General features: G+C 42.0%; 1 protein-coding gene and 1 pseudogene across 1 annotated transcript in view; both read left to right on the top strand.

The window, feature by feature from the left end:
• Positions 1-12,820, top strand: part of NWD2 (NACHT and WD repeat domain containing 2) — a 132,929-nt gene that overhangs the window by 46,302 nt on the left and 73,807 nt on the right. Inside the window, exon 2 of the mRNA XM_075930602.2 lies at positions 6,776-6,864. Within this exon, the coding sequence (XP_075786717.2) occupies positions 6,776-6,864 (89 nt within the window). The remainder of the gene's footprint in view (positions 1-6,775; positions 6,865-12,820) is intronic.
• Positions 8,503-10,275, top strand: LOC142829498 (nucleolar complex protein 4 homolog pseudogene; annotated as a pseudogene).

Here is a 12,820-nt window from a genome sequence, read left to right on the forward strand (position 1 = left end):
GATTGATGTTATACTCTTTTGGAACACTGATAATTTGATTGCATATTAAGCAGATAATCTTGCCTTTCAGTTGACAAAAAAAATAACAGTTCCCATTTGTCCTGGAAAACACTGTGCTCATCTTTGATCTTCCTTTTTATTGATTTACTACTTTCCGGTTTTGATAGTGACATTGCGAAGGACTTTTTATAGCAGAAAAAGCACAACCATCCACGATGAACAAAAATCATAAACTGATGAACGTGGCACCAAGCGCAGCATGCGTACTGATGGCGTAGAGTGGGGGGCTGAAACTATACCTATCCTACTCACACGTGCAAGTATGGCTTGGTACAAGATCACGCGCTGCAGTGTCATTGCCTATGTGCAACTTAATAGCAGTTTACGTCCTGTGCATATGTGCAGCTTTTTTTCTTGGAAGGTCTCGTGGCCCTATATCTACTTTATAAACAATGTAACCGGGCGGGCCACACTTAAATACTTTATAAACATGTAGTTGTGGGCCGCAAAAAAAATTTGATTGGGCCACATGTCTGACATGCTTATCCTACAGCTGTGTGTATTTATAGTCACATAATAGTTGATGGCCAGCCATTATTTAAATGTTTTCTTAAGGATGGGAATTCCAATTTTTTGGTAGACTATCTCACACCAAAATTATCTGAGTTCATGGCAAAGGACATGGAATATTTCATCTTAGATCAATGACAAATTTGAGATTCAGTATTTCAATGAATATAAATATAGAAACAGATTTTACAAAATATTTTGATGGATTAAACACATTTCTGATATACTCATAATCTAAGGTCAGAAAGTTCCATTGTGGTCATGTAGGCTGACCTCCTGCGTGTTGCAGACCCCAGAACCTCACCCTGTAATAGAGCCCTAGCCTCTGGCTCAGTTACTGAAGTCCTCATATTACAGATTTCAAGGTACATGGACTGCACCATATACATTAGTTAAAACATGCATGTGACACATGCTCCATGCTATAAAGGAAGATGAAACACCACCACCACCTCCCAGGGTTCCTGCTAGTCTAATACAGCGGACAATTCCTCTCTGAGCTCAAATATGGTGATCAGTTAGACCTTGAGATATGGGCAGATTCACCAGACAGTTACCTAAAAAAAAATTATCTGAGTAACTCCGAGCACTCTGCCATCTAGTGTCCCATCTCTAGCCATTGGAGATATTTGCCACTGGTAGTTGCCAATGAGTCACATGCCATTGTAGGCAGTATTTCATTCTGTAATAGGTTTCTATCTGTAGTATTTCAGCACCTCCTAATCTGTAATGTATTTTTCCTCCTAATATGGCCGTAAGGCAGGGAGCTACTATAATGCTCATTTCACAGATGGGGAACAGAGGCACAGTGAGACTAAGTGACTCATCTGGAGTCACACAGAAAGTCTGCAATAACACAGGGAACAGCGCCTGTGTCTCAGAAGTCCCCTATCCACTGAATCTTCCTTCCTCTTGTTAACATATTAAACATAATTTAAGATCTGAAACCATAAATTCATTATGAACAGAAAAAGATATTTACAGTAGAATATCTTAATTTTTCTCTCCACCAGATATTTATTCAGAAATAATCTGTTACTAAGAATAGCCTGACTTTAATATGTAGCTATATATTAAAAATGTTCAAATCACATCTTTTTCACTTTGATGCAGACTTCATAGGCTTGAAAGAAAATTGTGGGCAATAGAAGCATCCAAGCAGCTTGGATCCTTTGATGGTGACGAGATAATGAAGGAGTAAAGAGAGGGCTAGGAAACTGGAGAACTCTTAAGACATCTTCCCTCAAATATTCTTTCTTTCCCAAAGTAGTGGGGAAGAAAAATCAGTTCATTGGTAATGATAAAATAAAATTAGATTTTAAATTAAATTAGGTAAATGTAATAAATAAAACAAACCAATGAATTCATTGGTTTAGAATAAACTGTAATAGCTCACAGTTGCATAGCAAAGATGTATGATTATTAACTAATTAAATTATGGACCTAAACACACACTCTCAAACCCCATTGTGAAAATGGACCTCAGAGTCAGCATTCATATGTCGGTTATGGCATTGGTAAACAAAGCATATTTTTGTATTTGTGTGGATGTCTATTGCTTACAACATAAGAACATTAAGTTAATTTTAAAATGGCTCCATAATGTCAAAACAGTTATATAAATATTGCTCTAACTGCCATAGCTCTACCTTATCTTTCATAAATGAATACTCTCTTACTTTTAATTATGTGGTACACAGACTTAGTCATTCTCAAACAGAATTTTATTTCCAGTAATAACCTTGAACTGACAAAATCACTTTGTGCTTTTCTCCAACCTTTACTGACCCACAGAGTAGTTATCATTCCATAACAAATCTAATCCACAAATCCACATGTTTTTAGTATTATATTGTTACCAGATTTGCCCAATACTTGGGGGTATGCTCATTTATCAGGGTTACCCTGATGGGACTGGGGGAAGGTTAACAATTCTATCAGTGTGCTGTTGGTGCTTATTTGTGCTCTCATATGGAGCTGAATTCTCCCTGCTGCCAATTCCCCCTCCCACTGGAACTCTCCTGCAGGAACTAGGTTCCTCAGGATGGGGTTCTTCCCACCTTAGCAACAGACACCCACACCCACTAACAGAGCACGTCTGAGAGGACTGGGTACTCGGCACTCACAAGCTGACCCCCTCAATATGTCCCTGGACTCAGCTGGCTGGGTTTCACAGCAATGCCACACTGCACCCTCATGTGCCTTTGGACTCCGTGGGCTGGATTAAACAGCACTTTAAGCTGCCATCCTCATAAGCCCCCAGGTTCAGCACCCCTTATCCCCACTTTCACACCACAGTCATTCACTGGTAAACCACACGATGAGCAAACCCCACAGGATTTTAGGCACTACATGGATCTTTTGCTTGGGTACAAGAAGCGTTGCTGCAGAGCGAATGGGGAAGCCAAAACAACACCCCTTAAGGAAGAGTGAGAAAAAGAGAAAGAAAGAGAGAGAAGCAACCAGCTTAACAATGAAAGTGATTTATTTCTGAGTAGTGAATAGATATCAAACAGTTACAATATTAAATCTAACAATTACAATATTAAATCTAAATTGAAACTGATTACAAACGTTAGGTAACCATATAACAGTTTACACAGGGCAGGGTCAGGAGGCTGTGCTTAGAGAGATAGTTGAGAGAGAGAAAGAGAGAGAGAGAGAGACCTCACCACTTCACGGAGCTTGCACTGATTGGGGTTCCCAGATGATGATGGTAGCTGGGGGTCCAGCGGGCAGGAGAAAAGCAGGACAGAGCCCCCAGCACGATCAGACAGGAGATGAAGAAGTCTCACTGGAACTGATGCAGTTTAAGTCCAGGTATCAGAACAGTTTTCTTGGGGCAAGGAGAGGAGTTTTTATAGGGATAGTTCAAAGAGAAAGAGGAGAGACAATAGAGACTGATCACCCCTGGTTATGGGTGATGTTCCTTGAACGAGCTCACAATGCAACTTGGCAGTTTCAGTATTTTAGATGTCAATAGGATCGTTACTAGAATTGGTCTGATAATGACTAATTTGGGTGTGAGCAGGCCTAGGTTCATTAGCATCTGGAGTAGAGATTTCCCATCAGGCAGTGCTTCTCTGCTTTCGGTGTCCCATAGTTCACTGCGATTCCTGCCTTGGAAGAGCTGCTCTCCATTCTGTATGCTAATGAGATGTCCCTCTGTTCCATCTTTAATGTAAATGAGGCTGGGGTGTTTCCTTAATTGTATCACCCTTGTCTGAAGCAGTTTAGGTGTGTCTTCCCCGGCCTTTTCTTTGCTTTGTCTTTGATTCTAGCAGAGGCCTGAGGGAGGGGGATGGTTTTCCATGAATGCCACTCCCTGACTCCCCAAGAGCACAAGGCTGACAGGCGACCATGTTCTGGTTCCCCAAGAATCACAGAGCTGGTGGGTAACAATATTGAGAGGCTATGAAACATATTTGCAATAGAGATGTAAGCAACTAATCGACTATGTGACAAAGCAAATGCTTATTGGATAGTCGACTCAACTAGTCACTTCCTTCCGCCCCCTTATCTATCAGTGAGAGGCAGCAAGAGGAGTGGGGAGCAGGAGCCCATCTCTGCGGGAGGCAGGGGAGACAGAGGCACAGCGGGAAACGGCGCAAGCCTCAGTCCCTGCTCGCACCCGGTTCCCCGTGTGGGTGCTTCTGCTTTTGAAATGTACAAGAACTCTGCGGTGCTCTTGTACATTTCAAAAGCAGAATTGACAAAGAGAGCAGGGGGTGAGCAGGGACCCAAGCAGTCCCTGCTTGCCCCATGCTCTATGCATCCCCCCCTCCCCCGTCCGCTGCTTCTCTGAGAGGCAGCAATGGGGAGACAAGAGCCAGTGCTGGGGGGAGCCGGCTTGAAAGCCAGTTCACCCCAGCACCATCTCCGGGGTGCTATCTTCCCCCTCCTCCCCCCACTGCTTCTATCACAGGGGCAACAGTCAAGAATATGGTTTGTGAGCCACAAACAGAACCCCAATGGTGGCCACAGGTTGTCCACCATTGAGTTGGAGTTTCCAGCATGCACCTAAGGGAAGGATGTGGTGATACACAGGAACTCCCTGCACGCCTAGGACTGAACATCAGGCTGTTTCTCTGGATCCTGGGACTCTGGGAGAGGGCAGGAGGTGCATGTCTGGCCCCCGGAGGGGACCCCATGGAAGTGATGTGAGAGAGGATTTGTGGGTGTCTGGATCCCCAGCTGGGCTCTGTGGAGGGAAAAGGGGCAGAGAAACAGGAACTGGCTTATCATAGGAGTTTCTTTAGTACTTCACTGCTGGGGAAAATGTTGTGTGTCTGTATTCTTACAGACATACTTGCTGACAGGTGTTTTGAAATAAATGACCAAAATAATTGAAACTGGTGTGATGATATAGTGTTATTTTGAGGAATAAAAGTTGCAGAATTTTTAATATTTTGGTGCAGAATGCTCCCAGGAGTAAAGCACGTGTAACACAGAAAGCTAAAAAAGCTAAGGTTAATGACAGTACTCTAAATATCTCAACAGTGTTGCTGTTTCCTCTGGAGGGAAGGTAGGAGCAGTGGAAAAAAGGAGAACAAGAGAGCCCAGGTGGCCAGAAAGGGTTTAAATGGGAGTTCAAAGTGCCTATTTTCCTGAGCCCAGACGCACCCCAAAAACTGCACAATTCCAGGAACTTGGTCCCCAACTCAGAGGGTACGTCTAGACGACAGGGTTTTGTCAACAGAAGTTTTGTCGACAGATACTGTCGACAGAGCGTCTAGACTACATTCAGTTCTGTTGACAAAGCAAGCTGCTTTGTCGACAAAACCCTGTAGTCTAGACACAACCCTACATGCAATAACACCTTCTGTCGACAGAACTCTGTGTTATGCCTCGTAAAATGAGGTTTACCAGTGTCGACAAAACTGCTGAGTTCTGTCGACGTTAGTCGACAGAACTCAGCGGTAGTGTAGATGCAGGTATAGTTTTGTCGACAAAACTCTGTAGTCTAGACACACCCAGAGTGACCTGGAGTGATGAGGAGAGAGACACGGCTGTTCTTTTGTACTGTGTGTGCACGCCTCTGCTTTACCTGATTAAGTATAAAAGAGGTATAAAGGCATTTAAGACTGTGTGCAAAGTGTGTGTGTATGTAAGTGTTGACTGCTTCAGAACTGCTATGTGTCCCTGAGAGGTAAACTGTAATCTCTGAGGTGGAGTATGAATAATCAGGGTGTCCCGGGGTCAGTGCTGGTCCTGGAGGGCCATGGTAAGTGGGCTGAGAGCCCTCATTTCCTAGAAGAGGATCAGACTGAGAGCACTCAACATGTGCCAGAGAATCACTGCAGCAGTTCTAAAAGCATGGAACACACTGTGAACAAAGATCAGCAAAGGCTTGGATTTCCCTCCTAGCAATCCCAGTGGGTGGCTGACAAAGAGCTCTTTGATAGTAAGGCTAAATCTATACCAGGGGTATGATTCCTAGTTCATGTAGGCATACTCTTGATAGCTCTCATCTGACTTAGGATGCTAAAAATAGTGTAGCCACGGTAGCCTGGGCAGTGGTGGCACTGTACTGGCTGTCCCGAGTACAAATCTGCCTGAACTTCATGGGTTGCACTTGCTGCCTCCGCTACTGTAGCTACTGCACTATTTTTAGCGCATCAGCTCTGATAAGAGAACCACAAGTATGTCTATGCCAGAGAGATGTAGTCTAAGTAATCTACTAATTTTTTTTATGAAAACATGCCTCTGGAGATCTGCATACCCAGACTTATAAGCCATATGTGGGTGTGAAGATTGGTGCATTTTGTATACTAATTGGAATTCTCCTCTTTTGGCTTACTACAAAAATAGAAGATACAAAGATAGAATTTAACTCTTTTGCTGCGCTGCAAAGAAACCTTGATTTATCTATGAATAGTCTGCTATACATACCTAACGTGAGGTTTGTCTCTTTTTTCTGGAGATTTTGATATATGACTTCTGACTTTACAGGGTCAGTTCAGTCCTGTTTTACAAAAGTGTATTCTTAAAATATTAATTAAGATAGATGTATTAAATAACATAACACATTTACATTAAATATAACATAACATCTAGGAACATAATGTTTAGGTATTGAAATCCCCCTGTTAGATTTTCACTCTTTTTGCCCCAAGACGTTTCTATTTTTCTTCATAAGGACATATATTAAATAAAAGATTGAGTTAATATAAATATTGTTAATATTCTTTTTTTTCCATCACAGATACCGTAGCAGAAAGAAATACACTAAGAGAACATGTTTGTCCAAAGCTGAGAGAATTCTGCAGGGAAAACTATGGGCTGGAATTACAGGTAAATTTTATCACATTAAATATTCTATTATACTATATAATTAACCTTCCTACTTTTGAAAATACACGTTACTTGTATTCAGAAAATATATATTTAATTTATATGTAAAAATGGTATAATTACAGATAAGTAGGGCACAAAATAGAAGCCTATTGAAAATCAAAAGCCAAAATGGAATATGATGATTTTAACAAATTAAAGTGCTCAGGACATCACCAGTGAAATCTGCTGGTATTAATAAAAAGACAACTAGAAAAAATCCCCACTGCTTTATGATCAGAATGTTTTACTGGTACATAAGAACAATACAATAACATTAACAACATTTCATCTTGAAAGATATGCATAATGAAATTGTCTGTTTTAAAAATACAAACATCTAAGAAGAAATAATGTCATATCCAAGTTATAGTGATAGAAATGTAGCCGTGTTAGTCTGGTGTAGCTGAAACAAAATACAGGACTATGTAGCACTTTAAAGACTAACAAGATGGTTTATTAGATGATGAGCTTTCGTGGGCCAGACCCACTTCCTCAGATCAAATAATGGAAGAAAATAGTCACAACCATATATACCAAAGGATACAATTTAAAAAAAAATGAACACACATGAAAAGGACAAATCACATTACAGAACAGAAGGGGGATGTGGGGGGGGGGGGGAGGGGGGAAGGAAGGTGAATGCCAGTGAGTTAATGATATTAGAGGTGGGGAAAGGAAGATGTCTGTGAGTTAATAGTATTAGAGGTGATAATTGGGGAAGCTATCTTTGTAATGGGTAAGATAGTTGGAGTCTTTGTTAATTCCTCTGCGGAGAGTGTCGAATTTTAGCATGAATGCCAGTTCAGAGGATTCCCTTTCAAGTGCAGATTTGAATGTCTTATGGTACTATCTTTCTAGAAATTAAGCTGCTCATATTCAGGAAATATAAAGCCACATGTAGTTTCAACATTTGGATTTATTGCTTTAGGGGGTAGCCAAGTTAGTTTATAAAGTGCTACCAGACTATTTCTTGTTGTTTTTTCAGTTTACCTGTACAGACTAACAAAAAATGTAGATGCAATACTCCGGTCATCTGAAGAAGTGGGCTGTGCCCACGAAAGCTCATGATACCATCTAAATTTTTTGTTACTCTATAAAGTGCTACCAGACTATTTGGATTAATGTTAATCATATAAGGACTGCTCCAACTACAATTTTGTCAGCAGTAGCATGGAAATGATTTGGATAGGCAGATTGTTGAAGCCTTGACAACCAATGAAGCAAACTCCCAATGCTGCTTTTTTTTTTTTTTTTTTTTTAATTATCCCATGTGTGTGCAGAGTAATGGCCAGGTTTGGAAAGATACAGCGTAAAATCCTGACTCCATTAAAGTCAATGTCAATAGTTCCCACTGACTTCAGTGACACTGAGATTTCACTCTCGAACTTGCTTTACTTTGTACTTTATAATAATTTGGACCTGCCACACCTCTTGTGGAATATGAGGACTGAATACAAGTCATTCATGTGCATACAGTTAGGTAAGCATGTGTTTAAGTACCTTTCTGAAAACTGGGCCAATAGAAAGGTGTCCATTAGGCCTAGCTAGAAGTAGTGGCACAAGTAGCATGTGATGATAGTGCTTCCTGGGCACAGGATGGCCACCAGCCAGGAATTGGTGCTGCAGAACCAGGCAATGCCAACAATTTATTCAAGATCCTGAAGCTGCTTCAAAGATGGCATCCTTTGTATTATCAGAACCTGCAGCCCATTGTCTGGGGGCATTGCTAGAGTGGGGGGCGGGGGAAGCTGTTTGTAGGCCAGCTGCTTGACCGAGTCCTCTGTCACATAACTGCAGCGCAGAAGATAGGTACAAAATATGGAGGAGGCATTGTTATAGTAATTGTGTCAACTGCTTGGTGGAGCTGATGGACCATGAGTCTTTTCCGGTCAAGGAATTATCACACTGTACTCTTATAAAGCTTGTCACGTTGGAAGGGAACTACTCTTTAAGGCACAATGGGAGTTGTTCTCCACATGAGCTTTTAAAATTAGTTGTGGAGAACTGTCATGGGGTCTGCTCACCAATAATGTGCCTCCTCCTGGTTACTCTTGATATTTCTAGATTCTGGGTCCAATGCCATCTTTCCGCCTATCGCCGCACAGCTTGCCATCTCTTCCTGGTCCTCAGTAAAGCTAGATGCTCTTTGTTCATGGCTTAGCCCTTTGGCCAACTTACAAGCCCTTTCCTTTTAGGGTATCAAAGTCTCTTCTTACAAACAGGCTTAAGCAGTCTTCCCATTCACTGTTCAGCTTGTGCCACTTCTCCAGTGGTTGGTACAGGAAGCTGGATTTGTTGTCTACTCTGGGTTCCAGCTCATTGACCATCTAATCAGCAGTCAAGGTGAGTTCTGTTCTTTATCTTATGGCTTTTCCCTCAGCCCCTCCTAACCTTGTTGCTCCCCTCACCACGTTCCTGGTTTCCCAACTTGAAAACTTCCTTCTCCGAGCCCTCCTCTGCTAATTTCCTGTCTATATAAACTCAGCCCAGCTTGTTCCTCCTCAACTGGGCTTCCTCATTCACTCAGGGGAATACTTAAACTACCTGATCTTCCCCCCAGCGCTCAAGCTGTGGCCAGTCTAGTCAATGCCCCATCACATAATCTTAATCTCTTGAGAAGAGCACTCTTCACTCCTGACCTAATGTTTCCAAGAATACCCAGTATTTTGTGATGAAGACAGTTGCTGCACACATTAGACAAGTCATGCAGAAGACAAGACAGTATATCACTTTACCAGCAGAATGATTTTTTTTCTCATTTTGTGCATGCTGAACAAATAAAACATCAGTTTTGTAGTGAAGCAAGATAGCTGGGAGGAATAGAATATATTGAAGTTAAAAGATCATAAACTTTGAGAGGACATGGCTTGGTCATCTTAAACAGAGGCTACCCAGCAGCCTTTATGAAAACATTCTTATTTTACATGACTCAATCTTTCCTCACCTGTGACACTCCACCCTTCGGATAGACTTCCTGACAGTCACACGTAATATACTGCAGGTGGAACAGTCTTCTAATTTTAAATGGATTATTCATTCTGATTTGTCAGCATAATGTTCAGTCTTTGACTTTCATAAAGAGCTGTAGAGAATCTTAGACCCCCACATATATCATATGAATTACTGAGCCTGGTTTTTAGAGTCAGCTGATTTGTCTTTTTCATATTTATCCCCATACCTGATGACAGAATTTATACAGCACTTCACTAGACTGACTCTCCCTAATCCTCCCCATCTTTTCCTGATGGCTATTACTCCCATCTGCAGTCTGAGAGGCACTCACCTTGCAAGGTTCTCATGGACAGTCCCACGAGGCTTGAAGATCTGACAGAAAATCCATATATAATGGATGAAGAAGGGACATCCTAAGGCAGACCACCTCCTATGGCTGGCTGCAGGCAGATAACAGGTGATGCTTACCAGCAAATAGTGAAGGGTGATACTTGCTGGTAGCTGGTTAACTAGTTACCTGTTTATATACCTTTCTTCGCAGAGCATTTTATATCAGGATGATGCTGCACTTTCGGAAATAAACATTTTTGTATGGTTGGCTGACTGGAAGCCAACCAGAATTGTATTATGAGTAGTTCCATTGACTTTTGTCTGTAAAATCTAAACTGACAGTTGGACTATTTGAGGTGCTTCTGTGACCACCTTGCACCTTTCTATGAAGGATCACTATCATAGAATCATACAATACTAGAAATGGAAGGGATATCAAGAGGTCATCAAGTCCAATCCCTTGCCCTCAAGGCAGGCCCAAGCACTGTCTAGATCATCGCTGATAGACGTCTATCCAATAGGCTCTTAAATATCTCCAGTGAGGTAGATTCCACAACCTCTCTAGGCAACTTATTCCAGTGTTTAACCACCTTGACAGTGAGCAATTTTTTCCTAATGTCCAACCCAAATCTCCCTTGCTGAAATTTTAACCCCAGTGCTTCTTGTCCTATCATCAGAGGCCAAGGAGAACAATTTTTCTCCCTCCTGCTTGTAATGTTGATTGGTTACTGAGTTAAATGGATCTGATCAGCTCTGGCAGTATACTCCACATGCATGATGAAGTGGGGTGAGTAGGGGCCTTCTCAGACCATTAGGCCTGGGATCTGACCCGATTCCACTTCAGAGATGGCTAAACTTTTGTAGTGGATCAGGTTATCTTAGTATATGGTCTGTTCTGTTTCTTCTTTGTATGGCATTTGAAAAGCAACAGGCTGAGATTATAATTGAATATTGAGATTCAATAGCAAATCTAATATTTGTGAGGTAGCTAGATGGATTTCCCCCCATGTCACTAATGTAAGAGTGAAAAGGGCTGTTGTGAAAAGTGTTTGTACCTGACTACAGTCGCAATTTGGATTTTGTCCGATTTTTCTATTTGGGGAGGAGCTATCCACCCTTTCCATGCATTGTCTGAATGCTGTTGAGCACAGGCTGCCTATGGGGAAGGCAGAATCCCAGGATTATTGAATCTTCAACAGGGTCTGTTTGGGACATCAGAAAGGCCCATGATCTGAGCTAGTGTGTGCTGGCGTCCTATATGCTGGCCTGTAGTGTTTTGGTTATGCAAAAGAGGCAGACCACGGAAGTTCACTTTCAATAGCACTTTAGCCTTGTAGTTATTCAAATGGAAGGCATAGACAAGTGTTTTCAAAGCATTTGGTTACAGTTTCCAACCTTATAAATAAGTCTCAAATGTCCAGAGGCCATTGTTCATGACCTTTTCTGTGGCCTCCAAAAAGGACACTTGAAATGCTGACACAATGTCATCTATATAGATGAGTTTAAGGGATAATGTGATTGAACAATGGCCTCCCACAGGCATCCATTTTAGAGCCCATGCTTTTCTATCTCTGTGCCACAGCTATTTCAATCTGTGGATTACTGGCAGATTTACTAAGATGTACAATGAATCTTCCTTCACTCAGCATCTTAGTGATGAGTATGAATTTTGATTGGCATGAAAAAGCTAATGATAACTTCAGCAGGAGACCTTTGCACCACACAGTAATATATGGAAAAGAAAGATCAATAAATGATCCCACTGACTTTTAATTTTTGCTAGTAGCCAGATTCTACATAGCTGGCTAAGACCAGCAGCTGGTCTTAGCAGGTGTGACTGGTTTTAAATTCGACCTGCTCTTTGGAGATCAGTTGCTCCAGAATTGGCTGGAATCTTTGAAGCAGGAGCTGATCTAACATTTTATAGCAACTGCTAAAGAGGGAGATGAGCTGTTAGCTTTTTGGACTAGAGTCCTCTTCTCTAGGCTTCAAAATGGTTATGACCTTGGCTATATTCCACTCTCTTGGTATTAGGCCAGAAGAGTAGATGTTGCTGAAGAAGTCGATCAGCTGCCTTCTTGTCTTTGACCCAGGATTCCTCAGAAATTCTAGATATATTCTATCTCCCTCTTTCCTGGATTTAGTGTTGGAGAGACTCTTGTCAACTTCATCTACTACTTAGGGCAGTGGTTTTCAAACTTTTTTTTTTTTCTCGTGACCCAGCTGAAGAAAAAATTTAATGCCCATGGCCCAACATAATTATAGCTTTTGACTAGAGTGTAGATTCTGGGATGGGTCCAGAATGAGGGGTTTGGGGCATAGAAGGGACTCTGGCTGGGGAGGGCCTCAGGGCCAGGGCAGAGGATTGGGGCACAGACTTACCTCTGACAGCAATGTAGCGGGGGTTGTAGGGCAGGTTTCGTATCTGTCCTGGCACCCAGGACTGTGCTGTGCCTTGGAAGTGGCCAGCAGTAGGTTTATATGCACAAGTGGCTCTGCACACTATTCTCACTTCCATGCACTGCCCTCCTAGCTCCCATTGGCCAGGAAATGACCAGTGGGAGTGCAGCACCAGTGCTTGTGGTGGGGAGTAGCACACAGAGCCTATGGTCTCCCCACCTAGGAACGAGAC

The sequence above is a fragment of the Pelodiscus sinensis genome, chromosome 4, assembly GCF_052426305.1.
Source record: "Pelodiscus sinensis isolate ZL-2025 chromosome 4, ASM5242630v1, whole genome shotgun sequence".
Taxonomy (NCBI): domain Eukaryota; kingdom Metazoa; phylum Chordata; order Testudines; family Trionychidae; genus Pelodiscus; species Pelodiscus sinensis.